General features: G+C 33.3%; 3 protein-coding genes across 9 annotated transcripts; 2 read left to right on the forward strand and 1 right to left on the reverse strand.

Annotated features, from left to right (window-relative positions):
• Nucleotides 1-179: 179 nt before the first annotated feature.
• On the forward strand, nt 180-10,722 carry LOC106770771 (probable cyclic nucleotide-gated ion channel 20, chloroplastic). Of its 5 annotated transcripts, none has more exons than XM_022783944.1 (13): nt 181-456; nt 1,073-1,630; nt 2,227-2,418; nt 2,526-2,624; nt 3,893-4,030; nt 5,061-5,309; nt 5,655-5,900; nt 6,452-6,597; nt 8,070-8,147; nt 8,883-9,012; nt 9,552-9,798; nt 9,932-10,094; nt 10,384-10,722. In XM_022783944.1, exons 2-13 carry the CDS (start codon nt 1,130-1,132, stop codon nt 10,496-10,498), a joined length of 2,304 nt encoding a protein of 767 aa, XP_022639665.1. In that variant the 5' UTR covers nt 181-456; nt 1,073-1,129; the 3' UTR covers nt 10,499-10,722. The 5 variants fall into 5 exon arrangements, 4 of the variants coding, with proteins under 4 accessions (XP_022639665.1, XP_022639671.1, XP_022639673.1 ...); XM_022783950.1 differs by having other exon boundaries at nt 1,098-1,630; XM_022783952.1 differs by having other exon boundaries at nt 1,124-1,630.
• A 1,885-nt stretch (nt 10,723-12,607) lies between these two features.
• On the forward strand, nt 12,608-22,253 carry LOC111242080 (probable cyclic nucleotide-gated ion channel 20, chloroplastic). Its single transcript, XM_022783940.1, has 14 exons — nt 12,608-12,816; nt 14,034-14,284; nt 15,389-15,891; nt 16,239-16,436; nt 16,560-16,658; nt 17,613-17,750; nt 18,139-18,387; nt 18,890-19,156; nt 19,906-20,051; nt 20,146-20,223; nt 20,902-21,031; nt 21,363-21,612; nt 21,727-21,889; nt 22,011-22,253. The coding sequence occupies exons 3-14, from the start codon at nt 15,400-15,402 to the stop codon at nt 22,129-22,131; spliced, it is 2,331 nt and encodes a 776-aa protein (XP_022639661.1). The 5' UTR covers nt 12,608-12,816; nt 14,034-14,284; nt 15,389-15,399; the 3' UTR covers nt 22,132-22,253.
• Nucleotides 21,463-27,893, reverse strand: LOC106766493 (putative pentatricopeptide repeat-containing protein At1g12700, mitochondrial). 3 transcript variants are annotated; one of them, XM_022783961.1, is made up of 4 exons: nt 25,978-27,893; nt 25,741-25,837; nt 22,720-22,795; nt 21,463-21,600 (listed from the first exon to the last, which is right to left on the reverse strand). In XM_022783961.1, exon 1 carries the CDS (start codon nt 27,643-27,645, stop codon nt 25,990-25,992), a length of 1,656 nt encoding a protein of 551 aa, XP_022639682.1. In that variant the 5' UTR covers nt 27,646-27,893; the 3' UTR covers nt 21,463-21,600; nt 22,720-22,795; nt 25,741-25,837; nt 25,978-25,989. The 3 variants fall into 3 exon arrangements, with proteins under 3 accessions (XP_022639682.1, XP_014506704.1, XP_022639678.1); XM_014651218.2 differs by having other exon boundaries at nt 25,746-27,893; XM_022783957.1 differs by having other exon boundaries at nt 25,741-27,893.

Genomic DNA, 27,893 nt, shown 5'->3' on the forward strand with positions numbered 1-27,893 from the left:
AATAAAATAAGTTGAAAAAATTGAAAAGGGAATCCTAGAATTTCCTCCATAAATAAAGCTACTCTTCTACTACTGAACAGTAACATCATTATCTAAAACAATGTTTTTACGTATTATTAAAATGAAACTGCTACTTATTTATGAACATGGAAGTTTGGAATGTGTTTGAAAGTAAAACATAAAACACGCACAGACAATTTCAATTCTCTCACAATTGACTTTGTCAAGCACTCAAAGTCTTCCTCTTCTCACTCTATCTCTCTTTCACACGCTTGTTCGTATTTAAGTGTTCCCTTTCACACTTTGCTTTCTGAGCTCGACTTCTCTCTGTTGGAAACAGCTTTTTGCTCCTCTCCATGATCACCAAGCTCCCAAAATTGCATTTTTCAACTTGAATTCTTGGTGGGGTTTTCACTGGGAATTCAATTCCTCTTGAACCAGCTTTTCTCTTTCTGGGTTTGTTTTCTCTCTTGCTTTTTTTTTTTTTTTTTTTTTTCATTGTTGTTCATTGTTCATGGCATTTTCTGCAACGTGGGCTAACTGATTATTACTACATTATACTGGAATTCTTCGACTGATTCCTGACCCCAATTGCAATTTGTCACAATAGGTTATGGTGCTTCATATTGTTTTAAGTTGGTGTATTTGTGTTAAATTTCAAGTTTAAGCACACGCACTCATGTGTGTATAGGTAGGGACATTGTCGAAAAGGTTTAAATATGCTTGGAAACTGTTAAATTTTCACTTAAAACTAGGATGATAGATGAATTTCAATGATTGTAATGTCAGTTTAGGTCAATTTAGTAATTGGTTACTTCCTTTAAGATAAGGGGATTTGTCACTTCTCTGTTTATATAAGTTAATCAGAATATTTCAAAATGTATAGACAAATATATCATTTTATAATTAACTCTCTGCCTCATAGAACAAGGATCTTCCTTGTGGTTGTTACTTTAGGAACAGATATTCTTTGGTCTTTCCTTTGCTGTTTTTTACATTAATTTATGCTTTGCCCTTTCAAGTTTCGAGCTAAATAGGATTGTTTTGCTTTAAAATTGCTGATGTGATGCAGAATGTATACATTGATGTTTTGTTAGTTTAATAAAAAAAGGAGAATCACCAGGGAAACATGGCTCGTTTTGAAAAAGATGAGGTTCCTATGCTGTCTGAAACGCGTGCTCAACTATCTGATGAATTCGTGGATTCTAATTTCCGGAGGCTAGTATCTAGAACACGAAGTGCTTCAATTTCGATTCCCATGGCTTCCTTGGAATCATATGAGAAAGAAACTAGTCTTGTGGGACATACCGGTCCCCTTCGTAGTGTGAGAAAAACCCCCTTTGTGCAGATGAGTGGTCCACTGTATGCTACGCATGGAACTTCAAATCTTTCAGGACAGAATATAGCTGCTACAGGAAACAAAGTAGTGGAAAGTAAGACAGAAAACTTTTCTACTTTCAATGGCACAAATGAAAATCGTTGGGATAATGACTATGACAGAAAGAATGAACACTTAATGAGGTCTGGGCAACTGGGAATGTGTAATGATCCTTATTGTACTACTTGCCCCACTTATTTTAAGGCTGCTCAGCCAAGAACTAGAAAAACTTCAGCTATATTTGATCCCAAGGTACTTTTCATCCTAAAATGTACTTCGATTTCTCCTTAAATTTAAGAAAACATTGTCTTCTATGTTTTGAAGTTGACTTTAACTATATGCTGCATAGCCATTTATTAGACAGATGTGATTTTGTACTGCACATTCATTTCTTTTTTCTGACCAAATTCAGATGTTCACGATAGATGATTTAATTAACCTAATGATTTATAGACATTTTATTGAGTTATGCTGTACCTTTGTGCTTCTTAAGTAGCATTTGTCATACTTATGCCACAGCTTTATGTCCTTTTATTATCAATTAGTAAAATTAAATGCTAATGATTTTGCTCTTCAAATTAAAAAAAAAAAAAGTGTATTCAAGATGAACTATGTATATTGTTCTTTTTGTTGATATCATTGTTCATTTTGGGGACAAATAGAAGTATTGTCAACAGACAATGTTTCATTACTTATGCAACACTTAAATTCTGAAGACTACTATCGCAGACTTTTCTGTATCCTTACACTTCATATTCTTCTGACCTTTCCATTTGTTTTAATAGACACTTGTCTGCTGTCACTCTCATAATCAAACTCACTTTCATTTGCAATTTGAATGTTTGCAGTTCCACCATGTTTTTTATGGGGATGCCAAGGGTTTTGGCCGAAAATTTTTTTCCTTCTGCTATTCATATGTTCCTGGAGTTATGAATCCTCATGCAAAAGTTGTACAACAATGGAACAAGATCTTGGCCATTTTTTGCTTGGTGGCAATTTTTGTTGATCCATTATTTTTCTTCTTAATATATGTGAAGGAGGTGTGGATTCTTTTCCTTTTATTTAATTAAATCTTCCTACATGTAGATATTTGTCTTTCCCAGCTACTATTTCTGCAATTTTATATTTTTCCACTTATTATGTGCAGGATGATAAATGTATTGCTATCAATTGGACAATGACAACAACACTTGTTTTTTTTAGAAGCATTAATGATTTGATATATTTCTTTAACATTCTTCTCCAGGTAATTTCTCAGTAACTACTTTTTTAGAATTCCCCCCATACCCTTATGTTCAAATACAATAATGATGCCAATTCGTTAGCTTGAATTATATGATTAAGATCCTTCCTTGTCAACAAGAGTTTATTATTTATTTTTTCTGTTTTTGAGAAGGTAAATATACTGTCAAATGTATTCCAAAAGATTTTTCTAGCAACAGAATAACAGGGTTTAGGTTCTTTGTTGCTTTGAATCATACATAAATATTCACTAGAGGAATAATAAGATCATTGGAGCTCCGTCGTATGCGCTAAGCATTTCCTGTTAAACTTCAAATCTTTTATATAAAGAAGCGGGATGACAGAAGTTATCTTTTGTTTTGGTATAGATCACTTTTAACTAAAAGATACAGCGTTGTTTACAGAGTGCTTCATGTTGTAGGTTGGACTGTCTTTTTTGTTTTGGAGAAATGCATGCAGACAATTTTAATAGATATGCAACAATATGTATCTGGTGGAAGTAGAGTATATTTTGCAGACTTCATGAGGAAACACAGATATAAATGAGCATGTGATGATTCATGGATAAAGATTCATGTAAAGTATTAGTAAAAAGCTTTTTAAACCGATCTCTTTGTAGCATTCAGCGATGTAAAGTAATGCAGATCTTGAAGTAACTACTAACCAATGCATGAGATTGTTTATGATACTTCCTTTAAATTTCCTGAACTTCCAGGTTAAAATGAACACCTACAAGCACAGTCATATTTAAACCAGAAAAAAAAAATTAAACCAGTATTCCATCTTGTTTACATTTAGAAAATGAAGATCACGCACTTACTCTCATCTGGTGGAGGACCAAGTACCAAAGATATTTATTGTAATTGTACTAATTATCGTACTGCTGCAACTCCGTACATACTTTAGGGTATTTGGCATTAAACTTCAATATTTCCCTGTCAAATGTTCATCCATTCACTCTATTGCCACATTTGTTACAGAAAATCTTTTAATAGCAGGAGTTTTTTCCACTTAGATACGAACATAAAAGTATTTTTCTTTTTTTTCTGTATTTTTTAATTTTTGGCAATTAGCAATATGGTGTCAACCTGGAAGAGAAATATGAAATGATGACTCAGATGATATAGAATGCTGGACCTTGACCTTATTCATTATATGTTGCCGCATCTTGTGTATGTCTTACCTTTTTTTTATAATTAGTTCAGGTCAAAATGAAAAGAAAAGCACATGTATACGACTTTTGAGTTTCATAGTCTTGTTTGCTTTTTACAGTTTAGGCTGGCTTATGTTTCTCCTGAGTCAATGGTAGTAGGTGCTGGAGATTTAGTTGACCAACCCAAGAAAATTGCTGTTAATTATCTGAAGAGTTATCTTTTTATTGACCTATTTGTTGTATTTCCTCTTCCTCAGGTAAACTTCTTACCTTCTCCCTTTTTGATTTGTGGTTACTTTTTATTATATTGTTTCCTTGCCTGAGTTTGCTCATTGTAACTTACTGTATGGGGTATTTAATTTTATGTGCCAGAAAGCGAAAAGTTTACAATGAATTATGAGACGTACCTTCCATACAAATGATTATGAATGTTTGTTGATGTTTCTCTTCATTTCAGTGGTTCTGTATCTTTTTATTTATTGGAAAACATGAAGTTCTTTGATGTTGCCATTCACTGAGATGATGAGTTTGGATTTCATGAGATTTTTATATATTGAAATATTATTCAAATCTCCCCACCCAAAAGAAAACACAATACTGGGTTTGGATTTTGTATGAAGTTGAGTTTTTTCTTGGTTCTTTCGAAACATCAGTTGTTTAGTTGTGATTTTATTATTCAGATTAAATATGGAGTGCTTGAAACTAGCTGTTAAGTTTTCTATGATAGAACCTTTTGTAATTAATTACTGTTGCCAGGTAATTAAGAACATGAGAGAATTGTAGATCTATCTTTTACAGTTTCTCATAAAGGCTATGATAACTCACTAATATCCAATTTCCTTGAAACGCGTATATTCCAAAGGCCCACTTATTTTTGTGTTGAAATTAAAAATAAGAAAACGAGAGCATTGAGGATCTAAATTTTATAATTAGTCGTAAAGGCTATGATGACTTGTTTAACAATCAATTATCAAGCTGCTAGTTGTAGGGTAGAAATGATTTTTATAGTAGAACAATGTTTAAGTGCTCTGAAATTTTTTTGTTGTCATGTCATCTTTATCTTTATAAACTGCTTTGTTCTATGCTGCCTTGTTCAAACTCAAATGAACCTCAATGGCTAAACCTTTTGTTTTGATAAATAAATAGTCTGTGGAGAATGGACATAAAAATGTACTTGACATCAAGCAGGCAGTAATGGAAGGAAAGGGTTTTCAATCTGTGAGAAAGATTAATGGTTTATTGTGTACTTTTCAAATTCTGTTATGACATGTAGTGAAATATTTGCAGGTAATGATATTATCTGTCCTACCAAAGTACCTGGGATCATCTGGAGCAAATTATGCTAAAAATCTTCTCCGTGCAGCAATCCTTGTGCAGTATTTTCCCAGATTATTCAGGTTTCTGCCTCTGCTAATTGGCCAGTCTCCAACAGGATTCATTTTTGAGTCAGCCTGGGCAAATTTCATTATAAATCTCCTCATTTTTATGCTATCTGGCCATGTTGTTGGTTCTTTCTGGTACCTCTTTGGTCTACAGGTGAGTAAAAATGTTATTTGAAGCTTCGTTTTCAGAAAGTACAAAATTTCATCTTCCTATCTAACTTTCATAATTTGCTTTGAATTCATGTTGCATGGAAAAGGAGGATAGGTTGTAAATAATATGGTTATATGTTACAGGGAGTATAAGCAAAATAAAGTATGAAAGTAGTATGTTCTCAGACTCCTTCTAAACTTTTGTAATGTTGATAATGGCATTCAACTTTCAGAATTGTTGTCTCCCTGCATGTTAAACGAACTGTTTAGAACCAGCAATTTGATTCCGTAAATGATGGGTCACATTCAATTATAACTTTCTCTTTTATCTTCCTCTTCCTTCTTCCAGAGGGTTAATCAATGCTTGCGAAATGCCTGCCATGATTCTAATATCCGTGGATGCTCAACATTTATTGATTGTGGACGTTCATCTGGCCGTAAGTCAGATATATGGAGCGAAAATGTGAATGCCTCTGCATGTTTGAATGCCAGTTCCGGTGCTTTTCAATATGGAGTCTATGTAAATGCTGTAGCACTTACTACAGAAACTAGGGTGGTCAACAAATATGTATTTGCACTGTTTTGGGGCTTCCAGGTGTGTATTTCATTCTTCTCTTATTTTTTTACTTTTTTATAAAAATTCAAATAAATTTAATAAAATACATACATACATATAGGGGGCACATGTCAAGTGAAAGCTTTAGATGAACTAATATTGACCATTCAATCTTAAATGGATGGTTGAGATTATTTTCTCTAATCTCTAACAGTCTCACCTGATATATGTCGATGTGTGTCTATCTATCAAGATACTATGTGTAACATTGTTGGAAAGTGTGATTCTGAGTCTTACATTGGATAGAAATGAAAAAGTTGAACACCATTTAAGAAAGAAGACTCATAATGGTGTCAATCTTTTATGTAGGTTGAGCTCAAGTCACATTTATGTAATCTCTTCTTAATGAATCCTTCTTTATATGAACCCAATAGAGATCAACTTATGTGTGTGTCAAGATCAATTCCTCTAAGATTACCTGTGTAAGATCAATTGATCTTTCTGTTGAGATCTAAGAACATCGAAGTCTTGTATATAGTTGTTTTTAATAAGATATTCCTCAAGTTATACATTCGTCATATTTGTTACAGCAAATCAGTACTCTGGCTGGTAATCAAACCCCAAGCTATTTTGTGTGGGAAGTCCTTTTTACGATGGCCATCATAGGTTTGGGACTCTTACTTTTTGCGCTTCTCATTGGAAACATACAGAACTTTCTTCAGGCTCTTGGACGCAGGTAGAAATTTTTGCTATTAGTTGCCATGCTCCATGTTGATGATAGTTTTCCTGTTGATGCATGTTTTTAAGTGGATTATAATATTTTTTCCCCTCAAAAGCCTTTTCTAAAAGCCAGAAAGAAAAATTGTTTCTTCAAAGTAAACTGGATAAAACACACTAAAATAACCCATTTCCATAAAATAAACCTCTCTTTACCATTTCCTTCATTTGAAAACTTAAAAGTAATGGGATGGATGGATGTCATCCATTTCATAAGTGTAAGGGTCTATTTGGATGAGTTTCTCTAACTTCAATAATGAGAAAGAGAAAGGAAATATCTTATTAATTACAATTACAATACTTACATTCTCTTGAAGAAAAGGAAATAAAAATCAGCTGAAATAGTGTGTAGATTCTAGAGATATTTTTCCTAATTTCTGTATAAATATTAGGATATTTTTATCCCAGTAATCCCCTATTTACAACACTATAAAGACTTCAACAAAACCCACCTTGTAGTTAAAGCATATACTCAAATCTTTGGTCTTGACTACGAGGATACCCTTTCCTTTGTGGCTAAAACTACCTGGGCTCACCTTTTTCATGCCATAAGTGTCATTTATCATTTTGGTCTCTCCATCAATCAAACATTGAAAATGCCTTCTTACACCATGAATTGTCAAAAATAGTTTATAGGGAGAAACACCTTGACTTCACTTCTACCAACTCTCTCACCTTCTCTGTAAATTGCACCTTTCAATTCTCTCTATGGTTTGAAACATTCCTCTTGAACATCTGCATCCATTCTCCGACAGGCCATTGCATTTGTCTTGTAGTCTATGGTGACAGCATTGTCTTCATAGTGATGGTGAAGCTAGCAACTAACATCTCTTATATTATAAAAAGGTTTGGTATCTCTCACTAAAATATTTCTTGGGAATGGATACATCCTAATTACATTCGTGTGTTATTTATCACTCAACATAATTATCTTTGTCATCTCTGAAGAGACTAGTATGCTTGACTAATCATCCTTGTGATACTGTCTGTATTATTAACAGCCTATAGTCGGTTATGTAACTATCTTAACTACTTGCTAACAACTAATTACCCTAGAGACAGTCCAATAGCTTCTTTTCTAATAATGCAATGCTCACACAAAGCTTATTTATGACAGCCTAGCTGCAACCATATTTCATCAAACAAGGTCTTCCATGAGAGTACCAAATGGATATTGATTGTTACTCTGTTAAAGAGAATTTATTTCCAGAAGAATGGTAAATGACTTGTTAGATTAGAGTAGGCACATAAATATTTGTATGTTAATCATGAATTTGGGATTGAATTGTATTTATGATTAATTCCCTTTGTACTCTAATACATAATTATATACAGTACATGTGTGACACACAGAATCACAACATTTAGACATCCTTAATTTCTGTAAGGATCATAATGTGCTTGATATATTTTCTTCCATCACAATTACAGGAGGCTAGAAATGCAACTTAGAGGTCGTGATGTTGAACAATGGATGAGCCACCGTCGCTTGCCAGAAGATCTAAGAAGGTAAGAAATGTTCTTATTCTTTTCACGAGTCAAAAATTCACATTTTCAAAAACATATCTGTCTACTGGTTGATTCAATTCATTGCTTATTTGCTCTCCACCTCCTTCTACAACTCCCTCTCATGAAAAAGTACGTGAGCAATTCACTATGACAATGAAACATATTTACAACATGTGCATTACGAATATCTCCAACTTATGTGAAATGTCTGTTAAAAACATCTCATTGACAACATGTCGTTTAATCCATTTCCTTATAGATTGTGTTAAAAAATGCTTTTCTGATCAAACCTTTATACCTTTAACTGCTCAATAAGAGTCGTGGGAGTTAAATAAAGCTTGTGGTAGAAAAGGACTTGAAAGTCCATTACACGGGCAAAGAGGTGGAAAATCAAGTGCAGATTTTGAGCAACCCAAACTCGTGCCTCAAGGTCTTGCACCCACTCCTACTGCTAGTCACTTTATTAGCTTTAGATTCAAGCTGGTATGTAAGCAATTAAAAGGAGGCTAGGTAAGGTGGGACTTTTGGCTTCTAGAATTGTACATAAAAACAGTATTAAGTTCCTAGCCGTAATAATCATATATATATATCAACAATGTAAACATATTTGCAGCTATACAATAGAGAGCATGTTGGTAGAAATGAGGAAGAGCATAATGTCTACTGTTTTTCAGTTTTATGACATTATGGATCACACACAATGAACAACTGATACATACTTTGTCTTCCATACAGGAGAGTACGACAAGCTGAACGGTATAATTGGGCAGCAACAAGGGGTGTAAATGAAGACACGCTTCTGGAGAATTTACCCGAAGATCTCCAGACAGACATAAGACGTCATCTCTTCGAGTTTGTTAAGAAAGTATGCCCCCAAAAATTTTCTGCTTAAATGACCAGTAATAGTTATTAAAAATATGATTAATTGTTTTGTTGAAATTTGAAACCCCCGCCAGGGTGTTTCTTTCTAAATTTTGTTCTTTTTTAGGTGTCTGTCTATTGTCACCAACTATATATAACTAGAATTTGAATATGAAAAACTTAAACCATTTCAAAAAAACTCTGTTCTGTTAAGGAATTTTGAAACCTGTGAACGGGTTAACCTTTTTGTAACAATGGTATCAGTACCTTGCAACGAAACCAACTTCTTGAGTTCGAATCTCATTGAGGCTCCTACTCCTAGGAAGGGGGAGTCCCGAATTCACCATGCTGTCAGGTGTCAGGCTTTGAAGGAGGGGTGTTTGTTAAGGAATTTTGGAACCTTGTATGAATGGTTTAACCTTTTCATAACATATTCTTATTCATCATGAAACTAGAACTGTGACTCATCAAAAGCCAAAGCATTCAACCCACCTCTAAGTTCTGTAATGAGAATTTAATTTTCTGAGGATCTGAACACTTCAGGTTCGCATCTTTGCCCTGATGGATGAGCCTATCTTAGATGCAATTTGCGAGAGACTAAAGCAAAAGACATACATCAAAGGAAGTAAAATTTTGACTCAGGGTGGTCTTGTAGAGAAAATGGTCTTTGTTGTTAGAGGGAAATTGGAGAGCTTTGGAGATGATGGAACTAGTGTTCCCTTATCTGAAGGGGATGCTTGTGGTGAAGAACTTCTCACATGGTATCTTGAGCATTCTTCTGTAACCACAGGTACGGCCATACTTGGTACAATGATAACATGCATGTTGAAGTGGTGGTCAGCAGAAATTGCAATTTTCAACAACTTGGCCTCACTACAAAACTGAGAAACATGTTTAACCAATGTGTTTCTTGACTTTTGCAGATGGAAAAAAAGTAAGGGTTCAAGGACAGAGGTTGCTGAGTAATAGGACTGTAAGATGCTTAACAAATGTAGAAGCATTTTCACTTCGTGCCGGAGACCTTGAGGAACTCACAATTCTTTTCACTAGATTCTTGCGGAACCCTCATGTTCAAGGAGCTCTAAGGTGTTTCATTTCACTCCATTTCCTTGTTGCATTTTAGTTTATCTTTCAACTTAACCTTGAACCTTCTGACATACAAAAATGGACATCTTTCAACTGTATCATTTCATGAAGAGCATTCTTCCATTACCTTTTCTTGACATGTCTAGAAAGCACATACACCTTTGTTACATAGCTTGAAAGTGTTCAAATCCGTCCTTTTTTTCTTGGAATGACCATAATAAGCATGTAACTAGTATGTTTTTTATGCCTCAGTTTTCAAAACAAATGATTTGAAATTGTATTATGTTAGGTATGTATCACCTTATTGGAGATCCCTTGCAGCAAGTCGTATTCAGGTTGCATGGAGATACAGAAAGAAGCGTCTAAGTCGTGCCTATACCTGTCAATCAGATCAAACATTCTGATGTTTAGGTTGTACTCATTAGCAACGCGTTATCATAGGTTGTACTCATCAGTGTATATAATATTAATTCTTTAGTAATACTGCAAGATTAGTCTTTCTTTATATAATTTGAACAATATTTACTTTATCTTAAAAAAAAAATAGAGCTCCCAATATTAAGAGAAGATTAAGGCCAAGATCAAACTTTACTAAATCATTACTAGTACTCACAAGTTCATTCTTCCATGTACATGCTGCATTCATTTCAAAATATATGATAAGACAAATAAATTCATATCTGTTCTGGGTATTGTCTGAACTCATCTCAGTGATGATAGAAAATATCTTGATTTGAACATATCTTAATTGATTTCAAAAGACTTTTTTTTTTTTAATTTAAGAATTTCTTTTGACTTTATTGACTAGTTGAAACAATGTAATTTAAAAAAGAATACATGAATAAGGTCAGTCAAGTCAGTCATCAAGTTGACTCAGTCAACTCATGTTACAGTCAATAAAGAAAGAAAGAAGTAGTTTGCATTCTATGAGGATTTCTCTGAAATGGCATGTTATGCAGTAAAGTGCATCCTAAGATTATTGTAATATTAATTCTGTGTAAGGGTTAAATTGGTCCGTGAAAGAAAATGTAGTGTATGGTGGTGACACTACATTTTTCTGTATTCTAAGATTACAGAATATGGGACACTTGTCTTTGAATAAACACAGTTAAAAAGAAATTATTTTCCAAATACTAATTATTATTCTAATTTTTGTGAACATGTCACAATTTTCTATGTTTCATGTCTTTAATAAGTATTTCTCATAATTATGTAATTTTCTATTTTTCTAATCAGCTATAAATATTGTGTTAGAGAATATTCGCCTAGATATAATACTTTGTCTTGCTATTTTTATAAGATCCAATTAACTCGTTTGCCAAAATAAAAGAAAATAATTAGTTTAGTTGATAATTTTAATTTTGTAAAATATATGTTTTCTTTTTAGAATTGTCTTTGATAATATTGATGAAACATTGTCTTGTCACTTTTTAACATTGTTATCTATAACGATATATAAAATTAATTCTTCCTCATGAGCGCAAATTAAGTCTTTTTATTTTATTCTTAATTATATTTTAAACTAAAAAATATATAATAATATAAAAAGAAAATACATATTCAATATTTATATTTTATCATTTATTATATTTTAAAATAAAAAATAAAAAAAATTATTTAAAGACTAAAAGTGACTATTATATAGTCATTATTCTTTTTACATAACCATTATTATTAATATATTTTCCTAAATTACCTATGCCCTTAAAAATTTACTTTATTGTTTTACTGATTATTTATTTTTCAAATTGTGGTTGTGGTGGTGTTATTCACTATAACTTAATAAATTAATATTGTATTTGTATTAAAAGCTACAATGGAACTTCTTTTAAAACTTCTTTGATGAGATGTATTAAATATTTTCTTTTATTACCTTATTAATACTTCAAGCATCAATATAGTAAATTAATAATCAATTAAAACAATAAAACATTAATAAATTACACATAATATCCTATTGTAGTATAATTTGTTTCACACAAATTAATAACAATAATATGTCTCCTTTTAAAATAATTATATCAAAATTACTTAACTCTCTTGGCAAGTACATTATTTTTTTTATTGAAACAGAGAAAATGATTAATTTGAGAAAGAATTAAGAATAGAAAATAATTTCAATGAAAATTGAGAAAATTAGCTGATTCATAATTTCTAAATAAAATACTAAAATTATATAAGTTTTAGAACAAAGAAAATAACATAGTTATTAAATCCAAAAAATATAAATGGCTTTTTTTAACTTTCCATAAAATCTAAAATATTAATTAACTTCTTATTTCATGTACCAAAAGCTTACACGTGCATTAAAGAGTAAAATGATAAGATTTTACCAAAAGTCAGAGAGTAATTAAAATGTAGTGTATCTATCTAATTAGCATTCATTTTTCTTAGCATTTAATTTGGCCATAAAGAGCTTTTCGCTTCTTTGGAATTTTTCTTACTGCATTCCCTACACAGAAAGCAAGCAGTGCTGATTAACCTTTTTTTCATCATTCTACCTTTTTTGTTTTCCTTTGACTTCAGAACTTAGAATAGAAGCATTTCGAACTCTGCAAAAAGGTACGAGGAACGCGTTTTTCTATGGACACAGAAAGAATTGTGAAGTTTCCACACACCCCTTTTGCTTTTTCATGATATTTAAACACAGATTTGAAGTTTTGGAAGTGAAAAGAAAAAAGTTTTGGAAGTTTTGGAAGAACTCTCTTAGGCCTCTGTGAAGGTAACAGTTTGAATATTTGCATTTCAACATTCCATTTTATCTTTCTATCCATATGTCGTTCTTTTTAATATTTGTGTCTGTAGAATGTTGGGTCTCTTAATCTTTGTCTTTGGTCGTTGCTTTTTGTTTTGTCCTTATTTTTTAAGTTGATGTTATTTAAACCGTGTGAGTATTTAAAATATGCTAATTGGGTCATAAGGGAAGCTCGTGATCATGTTTCCCTGACTCAGCCTGTGATACTGAAGATGCCTTTAATCTGTTTGTATAATAGCATGAGTGGATTTACACAGAAAATAACATGATTATATATATTTGATGTACTCTAGTTGAACATTTTTAAATTATACCATTAACAAATATAATGTTATACTAGTAAGTTGAATAGCACAAAGGGATCATCGTAATTAATACTAAAAGATCTATAACTCACTGAATAGTTGAGATTAAAAAAAAAAGTAAATAACATGTATAAAAACTAAATATTTAGTTTTTCTATTCAGGCTAAGCACCTTTAACCATGGAGTTCTTATAGATTAGACTACCGAAAAGTAAATGTATTTTGGTGATATGAGTAGCTAAATCAATTCCTTTAAGTTATCCTTAAACTGTATAGTCCCATACTTATACAGTCTTCAGATCCCTTTCATTCCGGTGTATGTTCGATTCGTTCATGTACTTCTTCCACTAAAAACCTGTCAGGAACCGCTTCTTGTATGTGTCTCTTGCACCGGCGATCACTCCCCACCCTCTAAATATCCGGGCGTCACATCAACTTTCACTTAAATTTTACTATAATTTAATATCAATACATACACAACTAACGGGGGATGGATTTTAATTTTAAACAAATAATATGTATAAGAATTGAATTAAAAATCATTTCTAAAAAATAAATGGTCTTATTTTGTTCTCTTATCTATAAAGTGTCATTTTTATTTCAAGAAAAAAAGATTAAAAAGATATATTTTTAAATAACAAAGATCATATCTAACATGTATTAAAAAAACGAAACAGTTATTTTGAAGGAGTAAAAAAAATATTCTTATTTACAGAAATAGAAACATATTCAAATCTAGAAACTTTTATTTGAAGAATCAAGTTTAAATCAGAGAAAAATCCATAAGCATTAAAAAACTTGAAAAATCCATAAGCATTATAGAAACTTGAAAAATCCAAATACTTGCTAGCTATTGTCTAACTCGTTCGCTTTGTTGCAGTTTCGTTGATAACAAAGTGACATCCAACAAAGGTGTTTTCTTGCTCCGTCCTTGCATTACGACTCACATCTCACTTTGTTGCATTATAAGTCATGAACTCTCTCTCTCTCTCTCTCTACACTTTGTTCATATTTACACATACAAACCTCTCCATTTTCCCCATAATCACAAGCTCACAAGAACACATGCTTTAACTTCAATGACAAGAACATAGTTGGTCGACTTTTCACTGGGAATTTCTCTTCAGTCAGGTCTTAATTACTCTCTGTTGTTTATTTATTGCTGTTTATTCTTGCATATATGGAGGATATTCCAATAACTAGAGTTATAGATAAACTAAGAAAGATATTAAGTAAAATTATTGAAGTAGTACTCTAGAATTCAAGGAAGTTTCCCAAAGTATTGGCTTTCGACAAAACCCAACGGCATCATTTCATTCATACATGTAAACAACTCCATCTAGTTTGAAAATGCTTTGAGTATTGCTGTGTTAATGCTTACTGTTCACACCCTTTTCATCATATATATAGTGCCTCATCGTGTTACTTTGTGATAACTTAATCCGAATACAAGCAGAGTTGCATGTGGAAGGAGCAATGACGTAAGGAATATATAAGACATACACAAACTTCTTTATAAAAACTTGTGGAAGAGAAAAATAACAGAAAAAAAGGAAATGAGTTCTTTCATAATTTGAAAATGAGTTTATATATAAACTGATTTGTAGAGGTTTTTTTATATAGTTTTTAAAAAAATTATTCTTAAGTTGTGCATTAATTTTAACTTATGGAGAAACTCATCTCATTTTCTTTTCTTGAAGTCTTTGTGGAGGAGTTTGTCTAAACATGCCTATAGATGTTCTTGTTCGGTCTCAGAAATAAGAGAGGTTGCATGGTACAAGCATTTCTATGATTTTATTATTAGTTCTGGTTATTGAATCTTTCAAGTCTTAATTCTATTAGAAATTATGTACCAGAGGATCAAAACTTTAAACTTTCAGGTGTATTAGTCCTTCTCACGTATATAATATTCAATTTGCATATTTCTACTGGATGTAGAACTTTTTTACGTACACATGTTACTTCAACAATTTCTTAATTGTTTGTTGTGAAGCACAAAATTTATCATTGTATTGATTCTGCCTCATGTTAATTATGATCTTCCTTAACATGCATTGTTCCGTATGGTATAATCTTTGACTTTTCATACTGCACTCGTTAGCTAGTAATATTGGCTGTTTATGGTTTACTTTCTCCCCTTTCAAGTTCAGCTGACATGAAGTGTTTGATTTAAAAACTGATATGGTGCAGAAACATCTGCAATGATTATTTTCTTAATTTTCTTAAAAATTGCAGAATCAACAAACATGGCTAATTTTGAAAAAACTGGGGAGCCTAGTCCATCCGAAACATATGCAAAACATAATGAACATTCTAAGTCTGGGAAGGTTGTATCAAGGACACGAAGTGCATCAGTTTCTATTCCTGTAATCTCCATGGAGTCATATGAGAGAGAAATTAGTCTTGTGGGTCATACTGGTCGACTTCCTAGTGTAAGAAAACCATCCTTAATGCATATGAGTGGGCCACTATATGTTACCAACGGAACGGAAAATCCTTTGAAACACACTATAGTTGTGGAAGGAAACAAAGTAGTAGAGAGCAAGACAGAAAAATTTTGTAATCTTAGTGAGAAAGATGAAAATCAATGCAATAACAACTATGATAGAAAGAATGAACACTTGATGAGGTCTGGGCTACTCGGAACATGTAATGATCCTTATTGTACTACTTGCCCAACTTACTTCAAGACCTCTATGCAAAGACTTTCAAATGATTCCACTGTGTTTGATCCCCAGGTAATAAACTACTACCTCTGTTTATAAATCATGGACTTTCATATTTTGAAGTTCATTTTAAATACATTGTGCATTATAAGAGAAAATTTTCATGTAATTTGGAAAGTACAGGATTTTTTTTAAAACAAATTTGTTATTATCTGTATCCACCAATGAGTCAATGCATGCATCGTGGATTGACAATTTTCAGTTGTCTCCTTGTTTGTTCAACACACACTTACTGAAGGCCACTATGACAAACTTTACTCTATCACAATTCTTGATCTTACTGTGACCTTTTCTATTTCCTTTTGTATACTTTGCTACAAAATTAAGCCTGTTTTCATTCATGCTTTCAATGCTTACAGTTTCACTTCCACAGTGCTCTTTATGGGGATGCCAAGGGTTTTGGTAGAAAAATTCTCTCTTTCTGTTCTTCATGTGTTCCTGGAGTTATGAATCCTCACTCAAAAGTTGTACAACAATGGAACAAGCTTTTGGCCATTTTTTGCATGGGAGCAATTTTTGTGGATCCGTTATTTTTGTTTTTAATCTATGTACAGAAGGTATGATTATTTTCCTTTTATTTAATTGAAAATCATTTAAGTTATATGATCAGTAGTACTGAGATTTTCATGTTAGAGTATTTTGCAAATTTACTTTACATTTTTCCCATTCATTATACGCAGGATGATAAATGTATAGCTATCGACTGGGATACGAGAAAAATACTTGTTTTTCTTAGAACAGTGAATGATACTGTGTATTTCTTGAACATTCTTCTCCAGGTGATTTTTCTCGAACATTCTTAAACATTCCAAATCTACTTGATCTAAGTTAAAATGGATCTGGATTAAAATCTAAATCCATTTTAACTAGATTAATTAGATCTAGATTTTTTTCAATCCAATTTAAATTGGACTAAAACTAGATTGAATCCACTTTGTCAATAATATTAAATTAAGTGAGATAGATCTAATATACTTGATTATTAGGTCTATTAGATATAGACTAGGCCAATCTTTGGTTGGGCCAAATCGATCAATCTTCGGCCAAGCTGACTCGGTTGAATTTTGGTCGAGACCGACTAATCTAATTTCGATTTAAAATGACTCGGCCAACCTTAACCTGGGCCGACTCACGGGCTAACTAGTGTAGGGAGGTTCAACACACACATAGATCTTCACACTAATAAAATATTGTCTGCTTTAGGCTAAGCTTTCACGGATTCGCTTTTGGTACCACCCAAAAAGCCACTTACCAATGGTGGTATCTTATGTGTATATAAACTCATGTCTATCTCTTATTTTATCTAATGTGAGACTTTGTTTGTACCCAACAACTAAGTCGGTCATCTCTAAATTATAATGCAATGTGGACTTCTCATATAGTAACCAATGAACTTGGTTAAGCTATAAATATAATGCAAGACATGAGACTTGTGTATAGAGCTCCTAGCCTTTCCATTACAACTATATACACAGAATGAAATTATCACACTGAAAAAGGAAAACAAGAAAACGCATTATATATACATGTAGGAAAGTTATGGTAATTTACATACTCATCCAGTCAACTAATAAGAGACTTATGTAATTATTGAGGAGATTGGAAGGAAAATAAAAGATACCGAAAAGTTGTTTGTGGATATTGAATACGGTTGTTGAGATTTTAGGTATAGTTTTGTGCTTTTTCACAATTTAAAGCTTAATAATACTAACTATCAAGTTGCCCCTTGGCAGTTTAGGCTGGCCTATGTTTCTCCAGAGTCAAGGGTGGTTGGTGCTGGAGATTTAGTTGATCATCCCAAGAAAATTGCACTTCATTACCTGAAGGGTTATTTTCTTTTTGACTTGTTTGTTGTATTTCCTCTTCCTCAGGTAAATTTCTTCCTGTCTAGCTTTCTTCATTATCTGAATGGTTATTTTCTTTTTCTTTTTTCTGTAACTAAGTTTTCTCATCGTGACTTCATGTTTTTATGGTATCCATTTGTACACATTTCAAGTTTCTAACGTGAATTATGATACAAGCATTATACTTTCTTTCCATTTCTTGGAAATCATCAGATTTGTATATAACCTTTTATGTACGGGAAGCATTACAACTTACAAGTCAGAAAGTTAATCTTGACCATACAATCAAAAAAGATAGCCAAAATTAGATTTAACTATAGTGTGAAAGGGGAAAGAAAGTGTTTTAATTATGTGAAAAAATTAATCAACTATTTATATGCTCATCAAAATCCTTGCCATTATGAAATATGTGCAGATAATGATGTTTTTTGTCCTACCAACCCGCTTGGGGGCATCAGGGGCAAACTATGCAAAGAATCTTCTGCGTGCAGCGATCCTTGTGCAGTATATTCCCAGATTATTCAGGATCCTGCCTCTGCTAATTGGACAATCTGAAACAGGATTTATATTTGAGTCAGCTTGGGCAAATTTCATCATAAATCTTCTCATTTTCATGCTTGCTAGCCATATTGTTGGCTCTTGCTGGTATCTCTTTGGTCTACAGGTGACTTAAAAACATTTGAAGCTTATTTGTTTGTTTTGAAAACATAATTTAGCTTTTCTCTTCTAACTTGTTTCCTTGACTTCTCTACTTTTACTTCAAACCACTACTACAGCTTCCTTCAACTCTGAATACAAAATTCAGCAAGCAAGTTTTATGATATTTTTATTCTGCTAAATGTTTTTCAAAAGCAGGAAAACATGAATTTCTTCCTCGCCGAATTTCATTATTTGTACCCTCACTGTAAAAAGAACAAAAGAAATACTACTGGATTCACATAAATGAATCTGATTTCAAGTGATATTGTACATAGTACAGAGAAAATGAGTGTTACTGTCTTGTCAGTATGATATCAGTATATACTACAAAGTTTAATCCTAATTTATTGATATTAATTGTCAAATTCAACTATCATATAGTCTTGGATTCTTTAAAGATGAGTGATCCATTAGAATCAGGAATTTGGTGTTATCTTACTGTCTCTTTTTGTATATCTTCCTGATAGAGGGTTAATCAATGCTTGCGAGATGCCTGCGGAAAGTCTCGTATTGATAGATGCACAACAATCATTGATTGTGGAAGACGAGGTTATATCAGAAACAACTATTCTGACCAAGCATCAGCTCTATGGAACAATAACACAGATGCCATTGCTTGTTTGAATTCCTCACCCGGCGGTTTCCAATATGGGATCTATGTCAATGTTGTACCTCTTACCACGGAAACTAGTTTGACTAACAAATATATTTATTCTCTTTTTTGGGGGTTCCAGGTATGTATCTCATTCCTTCCTTTATTTGTTCCTTCTTTTGTAATTATGTACATTTAGTACCATGTAAGTAAGGTGTGAATGTTGATTTGGCTGCAAATGTGGATGCATGCATGTGGCATATCTATGAAGACGTAAGCTTTTTAGTTTTCATATAACAAGTATCTACACAGATAGAATGCTATCAAACATATATTGTAATGATTAAAAACAACTAAGATATATGAAAATAAGTCTAAAAGAAAATTTTACAAATGAGTAAACGAAAGTGTTCACTCACTCTCTTGATTGTTTGTTAAGTGCTTAAGGATAGGTATTCAAGCCATTCAAGTTGTCTCGAAGAATTGTTTCAGCCAAACATAATTTCTTAATTATGACATGATTGAAAAGTGTCTCACATGTTACCATCTGCAAACCCTTTTTCTTTGTTAACTTATTAACAAGGCCTATGTAGTATTTACAAATTCAATGAAACCTGTCCTGTTTTCTCATGGTTGGTCTCTCACTTTCTAACCCACCTGGCTGGTAACTCCTTTGGATTTAAAGCTTAGATGAAACACACACTCACTTTATGTCGTGTTAGAATTTTAAAGAAGAATGAGGAAGACAACCAATGAACTCTAGAACATAAATACTCTGATATCAATAAGTCCAAACCAAACGAACGGTAACTTAAGCTCTTCAATGACAGCACATGAATAATTTGATGTCTTGCCAATTGTAGTATAATATCTGCATGATGTTTAATGCAGCAAATTAGTACTCTCGCTGGTAGTTTAACCCCAAGCAGGTTTTGGGGAGAAGTCCTTTTTACAATGGCCATTATAGGATTGGGACTCTTGCTTTTTGCAGTTCTCATTGGAAACATACATAACTTTCTTCAAGGTCTTGGAAGAAGGTACACACATAACTTATCTACTGCTATGTGTTACTTTTTTCAGTGTTGTTTTATTACAATGCATTTGATATATTTTCTTACATATCACTTGCAGAAGGCTAGAAATGCAACTAAGAGGCCGCGATGTTGAGCAATGGATGAGGCATCGTCGTTTACCAGAAGATCTAAGAAAGTACGAAATGTTTCGATTTAACAAATTATATTGATATACCTTATGAGAAAGTAAATATATATATGTATGTACACACACGCATAAGTTTACCTCTAAATAGATAGCATGATTAGCTTATGCATCCAACAAATGTTGTCACCTTGAGTCACTATCTGCTATATGTTATATATTACAACCTTTGCTTCCCATACCCCTTTATTTTGTATTCTGGTTGTACACGATTTGGCAATTCCTCCATGTATGTAAAACTTCCCCAGTTTCCTCCAATAAGTATAAGTAGAATCATGAAGCAAATACATACATACATATATATATATATATATATATATATATATATATATATATATATATATATATATATATATATATATATATTGGCAATGCATTTACTTTTAAAAAACTGAAAATCACGGTGTCAGTGCTAGTCTAATTCATGATTAAAAAACATAAAGTTACTGTTAGTTATATTTTTTAAGGGTTTACAACAATCATCCATTTCTTATGAGCCAAAATAATTGTTTAATATAGACAAAATATATGCGTAGGAGCAATTAATATAGTACATTGGCCTTAATGTAAAGAAAATAATGTACAATTCTGTCTTTATTTAGATTCTGTCACCGGAAATTTAAGACCACAATTTATGTATAAGTGATAGATATTATATTTCTTGGGCAGGAAAGTACGAAGCGCTGAACGGTATAATTGGGCTGCAACAAAAGGGGTTAATGAAGAAATGATTCTTGAGAATTTGCCAGAAGATCTCCAGAGAGACATAAGACGTCATCTCTTCAAATTTGTTAAGAAAGTATGTAGTACAATACTTGTGCCACAATAATTTTATTATAGTAACACCATATTCATGATTACTATGGGAAGAATTGTTGTTAACATATTGGATGAAGTTCAAAGTCAAAGCCACAAAGTCTCCTTTAAAGTTCTATAGTCCTTGGGTCTTTTCTCTCTATGCGTAAGAAAGTAGAAATAAGGGTGGAACTTAAATTTAAAATCCATTTTGAAGGCAAAGCTTCATGTATCTTCATGGTGAAACCAACACCATACACAAGATCCAAATGACATTTAACTCTTTTACTTAATATCAATTTGTATGCATACCTGAGGATCCAAAATGTTGGCAGGTCCGAATTTTCACTCTGATGGATGAACCTATCTTGGATGCCGTCTGTGAGAGACTGAGACAGAAGACATACATAAAAGGAAGTTTAATTTTGACCCAAGGTTGTCTAGTTGAGAAGATGATCTTTATTGTGCGCGGAAAATTGGAGAGCATTGGAGAAGATGGAGTTGGAGTTCCCTTGTCTGAAGGAGATGCTTGTGGTGAAGAACTTCTGACATGGTATCTTGAACATTCTTCTTCTGTAAGCACAGGTATAGCTATACTTGGTATGATGACAACATACTTGCTAACCACACTTAACTAGGAAATGAACAAAAACACTAAATGAGAAACAACACAAGTACTCAACATTTTTTCACTAGCAGATGGTAAAAAAGTAAGGCTTCCAGGGCAGAGGTGGCTTAGCAACAGGACAGTAAAGTGCCTAACAAATGTGGAGGCATTTTCAATCCGAGCTGAAGATCTTGAAGAAGTCACAAGCCGGTTCATGAGATTCTTGCGGAATCTTCGGGTTCAAGGATCTCTAAGGTAATTTATTTCCTAGTTTTGGGATTTTCACAAGATTGAGATTTTCACTAGTAATAAACCCTCTTTCTTTTCTTCAAATTCATGTCTCTGTCATGATCATTTGATCGTTTTGTTATGCCAGGTATGAATCACCTTACTGGCGATCCTTGGCAGCAACTCGAATTCAGGTGGCATGGAGATACTGGAAGAAACGTAGAAGTAATTCTATGACCTCACAATTATATCAACAGATGAATTTGTAAAATATTCACCTTTCTACCTTCTGTTACCTCCATCCGAACATGGCAATTTTTAGAGAAATTTGTTTGTCTTTTTTGTTAGACTTTTTTTCAAATTTTCTCTTATGATAATATTCTTTTAAGCAGGATACGCTTTATTACTTGATAACATTTTGGTAAATAGATGTTATAAATTAAAAACATAATTTTTTTCTTTTTCTAGTGACTACCACAAATTAATAAGATAATTACACAAACTACTATTTTCTCTCCACAAAATTAGGTCCCAATAATTTCAATACATTTGTAGTTTTGGAAAAACAATGCAGTGAGTTAATAAATTTAATGTTACTAACTAAATAACCAACTTCGTTTATACAGGGACAAATATTATATACAATTTTTCCTTTAAAAATTAAATAATGACCAAATGCAAGGAAATGATTTAGCAGTGCTTTGCTGGAATGTTTAAATGGAATCTTGAATTTAGAATCAATGAAATAAAATAATACTAACTCTTACAAGAGAGAGAAATAAAATTGGTAAACAAGATTCAATATGTAACAGCTAGCCCTTACATAATATATTGAAAATGGCAAGCAGTCATTATACCTTCAAATGCTTATCTTCCCCTTTAAATATTATCCTTCATTGAGCCTTCATTAAAAAGTTATACAAATCTGAAACACTAAGAAATGAAGCATTTCAAGTATCATGTTCAATTCAGTGGTTGATATTTAAATACAATGAGCAGCGACTGAAAATTTCTTGAAACCTTGGAACCAGATGAAGCAGAACAATGGTACATTGAGAAAAAAAGAATAATGAAGTAGAATCACAAAAAACGACCATGAATATCATCACAATTAGAGAATGAACTTAATAACATACATGACTTTTGATGAAAATAAAGTGACAATGAAACCAATACAAAGTCCATCTTTTTATGTTAAACTAGAATAGCTCCTAGTAATCATTTGAAGAAGTTTCTCGGCCTTATCATTCTCTTCTTTGGAAAAAACACAGTCCTTAATCGACTATACACTATATCATGGGATATTTACAAAGTGATTATATTCAAAGCATCAACCTAAACTACTGATTCCAAATCATTAAAAAATCGGCAATAAGAATGTAAAGAGAAGAACAAAGAAGTTTACAAGTAATACACATGATAGGTCAAATGTTAATTATAGGTATACAAGCAAGTCTGGAGAATCCTAAAATGGATGCTTTTAAAGTTTTATTCATCAAAACCATCGAGAAGTCATTAATAATGGTTTAGGTAGTAGTTGTATTTAATGGATGTAGTTGAAAGGCCAAGACAAGAGGGTCTATAAATAGTTCTTGTACTACTCAATGTATTTACACAACAAGGAAATACAAGAGAGTTTTTATCCAGAAAGACTTGTTTGTCAACAAATTGGCATCAGAGCTAGAGACCCTGAGTGTCTAAGTGCTTAAGAAAAAGTGTTTGAGAGCTAGAGAGTTTGAGTGAGATGACCAACCTTGCAAACAGTATACACTTGACTAAGTTAACAAAAGTTATCGACTATGACAATTGAAGGCTGTAGATGAAGGCCCTCCTTGATTTCCAAAAAATATGGAAAGTAGTTGAAAATGGGCACAAGAACCATCAGACATTGAAGAATAGACGATTGCCCAACTTGTTGTGTTGAAAGCATCGCAAGTGAAGGACAAAGCATCCATGTACATGTTGTACCGAGCTATCCATGGGTCCAGCTTTGAGAACATAGCAAATGCTAAATCTTCAAAAGAAGCATGGGATATATTAGAGAAAGCTTATAAAGGGGATAATCATATAAAGTAGGTCAGACTTCAAACTCTCAAAGGCCAGCTTGAAAGCATGAGGATGAAAAAGGTTGAAGGAGTGGCCATGTACGTCTCTCAGGCTGAGACGTGGTGAACCCGCTTGAAAGGAATGGAGAAACGCTGCCCACTAATATAAGGACCTATCAACGCTCTCAATTGAAGAGTTTGTCGAGTCACTTGAGGCGCATGAGCAGTAGGGAAGGAAGAAGAAGGAAGAGTCTCTCGATCAAGCACTTTAGGCAAAGGAAACCATAAAAGAGAAGAAGGCACCTTCTACACAAAAACACTCAAGGTCATGGTGGTAAAGGTAGAGGAGGATATGAAAAAGGTAAAGAACAATCTGGTCAACAAAATTGGCGTTGCTAAGGTTGAGGTCAACGGAGAGGAGGTCGGTCAAGCAACTCAGGCGTAGAGTGCTTTAATTGTGAAAAGAATGGTCATTGCAAAAAAGACTATAAGTCAAACAAGTGCTACAATTGTGGCAAGGTCGGGCATTTCGTGAAGGATTGCTTTATACATAAAGAAGATTGGAGGAAAGATATATGTCGAAGAGGTCTTGAAGAAGTTTAAAATGTCAAGTTGCAACCTGGTTTCCACTCCAATGGAACCAGGCTCAAAGCTTTCAAAATATAGTGAGGGAGACCGAGTTGATGCATGAAAATACTGAAGTCTGATTAGAAGTCTTAGGAATCTTATAAATACAAGACCAAATTCAATGCTAAGTATTTAACAGATCGTTATATGGCGGAGCCGAAATATACTCATTGGAAGGCACTAAAGTGAATGTTAAGGTATGTGAGAGGAACAACGTCACTAAACTTGATGTATACAAGGACTGATAATTATCGACTAGTTGGCTACTGGAACAACAAGGGGTGTCGAGAAGTTGATGCCGGAAAAGCACGCCTAGAGATGTATTCTTTATGGGAAACATAGTGTTTACCTGGCTTTCAAAGATGCATCCCATTGTAATGTTGCCAATTTGCGAAGCCGAGTATGTTGCAACATCCTGGAATGTTTGCCATGTTGTTTGCTCATAAAGCTTCTAAGTAAGCTAGAGATGAAGCAGGAAAAGGAGACTGTGATTTGAGTTGATAACAAATCGGCCACTAAAATGGCAACGAACCTAGTAAATCATGAGAGAAACAAGCATATTGATGTTCAGTTTCACTTCATCCGAGAACAATGAAAGAAGGAAACATGGCGTTAGAGCATATGGGAAGTCGAGAACAAGCTACTAATATGTTCACGAAGCCATTACCGACCACTTTGTTCGAAAATAACAAGAGGATGATTGGAATGAAGGACAACAAAGACATTTAAGTTTATGGGGAGATTTTGTTGGGTAAACTTAAATGTGGGTAGTTGCATTTAGTAGTGTTGGTAGAATTAAGTGTCTTAGGAGATTGCAAAGGTTAGAAGTCCTTCTAGTGATGATTGTGGCATGCAATAGAGTTCATTAATTATGTTTTAGGTAGTAGTTGTATTTAATGGATGTAGTTGAAGGGCCAAGACAAAATGGTCTATAAATAGTCCTTGAACTATTCAATGTATTTACACAACAAGTAATACAAGAGAGTGTTTATCTAGAAAGACTTGTTTGTCAACAAAAAGAAACACCTGGTTAAAGTGTCCAAAATTTCATATTTCTTATAATGAAATATCTAAACAAAATATCTTATGACATTGGATTTTAAATTTCTTCAAAATTGCATTCTACATAGATGTTATAACATTCTCTACACGAAAGACACAAAGGAGAGAAAATTGGTAAACAAATGTTCAAATTTCACATCTAACCTTACATTGAATATATAAATTCAGCCCTCAACCATCATGCCTTTTAGATGCCAACCTTCAACCCTTGATCCTTTATTCATTAGCAAATCCTGCATATCTAAAAATCAAAGAGATTACGTATTCCAATACCAAATAATCATAACACGTTCAGCTTGGTTTGATATCTGAAGCACTAATATGATAAAATCGCCATTAAAATTCAATTAACCTTAGGCCAAAAACTAAAAAAGATCTCACCTAGTTTAAATCCTACAATAAGTCTCTAGCAATCATTTCACGAAGAAGTTTCTCAGCCATATCATTTTTATTTTCATCAAAGAGATAACAAATAACAGTTTCATAAGTTACAGCATTAGGGTTGCAACCACTTTCTTCCATTTCTGACAGCATGGCCAAAGCTTCATCAAACAAGCCCCATTTACAAAGTCCATTGATCATAACGTTATATGTCCTGACATTTAGATGATATCCTTTAATCAAAAGATTCTGGAAAATCTCTTGTGCCCTCTTAAGTCTTCCACCTTTGCAAAATCCATCAATAAGTATTGTGTATGTATACTCAGTGGGCTGAAGTCCACTGTCTTTAATTTTTTTTAGTAGTTCAATTGCCCTATCTACCTGATGGCTTTTGCACAAAGCATGTAACAAACAATTGTAGGTGACTACATCAACATGTTTATCAGTATCATGCATCTCATCAATAAGCTTCCAAACATGAGATAATTTTCCTGATTTGCATAAACCATCAATAACGGAATTGTAAGTCACTGTGTTTGGAACAATATTTTTCTGATGCATTTCTTCAAGCATATTGACCGCCTCATCCACCATCTTATTCTTACATAATCCATTAATCATAATGTTGTAGCTCCGAACATCCGGAATCACTCCCCTTAAAGTCATAGTGTTAAATACATCTCTGGCCCTCTTCACATCCTTGACTAAATAATACCCATCCATTAAAGAATTATAGGTAATAACATTAAGTTTTACACCAGCTTTCACCATCACAGCCAGCATATGTTTAGCTTGTTTCAACTTTCCTTCCTTACAGAAGGCATCAACCAATACATTGAAGGTATACACATCCGGGCTGATGTTTTTTAGTACCATTTGGCTAAATAAATCAATGGCTTCGTGCAATTGATCCACAATGCAGAAACCATACATTAAAGCAGTGTAAGTGATGACATTGGGAGAAACTCCCTTGACAACCATTTCAGAGTATAAATCATTAGCCTCAGCAACAAGTTTATCTTTGCATAGGCTATCAATGATTGAGCTGTACATTACCACATTAGGCATGACCAAATGTCCTTCAATCTTTCTCAGCAACTGCACAGCAACCCTGGTTTCTCCACTCTTGCATAACCCATTGATTAAGGTTCCATAACTAACTTGATCCAACCGAACTCCCTGAGCTACCACATTGTGGTGAAAGATCAGTGCTTTCTTGACCTCACCACTGATACAGAGACCATTGATGAGTGTGTTGAAGGTTACGGTATTAGGGTGATGACCCATCTTGAGAATTTTACCGAACACAGAGAAAGCTGAGGCCATTTGACGGAGGTGGCAAAAGCAATTGATGAGGATGGTTAAAGTGCAAACCGTGGGAATAATTCCACAGGATTCCAACTGCTTAAAGAGGGAAATGACTGTAGGGTAGTGATTGATCCTCATAAGTGATCCTAGAATGCGATTAAACTGAATGGTGGGTGGTGGTTGGTGCATTTGAAGCATGCCATTGAACAAGGTAACGGCATCTTGGGGATTGTGAAAGGATGAAGGGCGAGAGTGTGAATGAAAGTGATAAGAAAGAAGAAAAGCAGGAAAATTGTGAAACGAAAGAGGGTAAGAAAGACAAAGGGTAAACTTTAACCTTGGCATTTGATTGTGAGACATGTAAGGAGAAAAACAAAAACTCAAAAACAAAGAATAGAAGTCACAAATTAGGGTTAGTGAACATTGGTTTAAAGGTTGGTTTGGGGTGCTGGTTTCACTCAATTGGAAAAGTTCCTCGCTTGAAATTTTGGTTTTCAACTAGAATTTAAACTCTTTCAACATAAAGACAACATACACTTCAGCTTTTAACTTTGCATTAAACAGAGGAGAAGATAATGGAAGCAAGGAAGATACTGTGGTGACCGTTT

This window comes from Vigna radiata, chromosome 1 (assembly GCF_000741045.1).
Source record: "Vigna radiata var. radiata cultivar VC1973A chromosome 1, Vradiata_ver6, whole genome shotgun sequence".
Taxonomy (NCBI): Eukaryota; Viridiplantae; Streptophyta; class Magnoliopsida; order Fabales; family Fabaceae; genus Vigna; species Vigna radiata.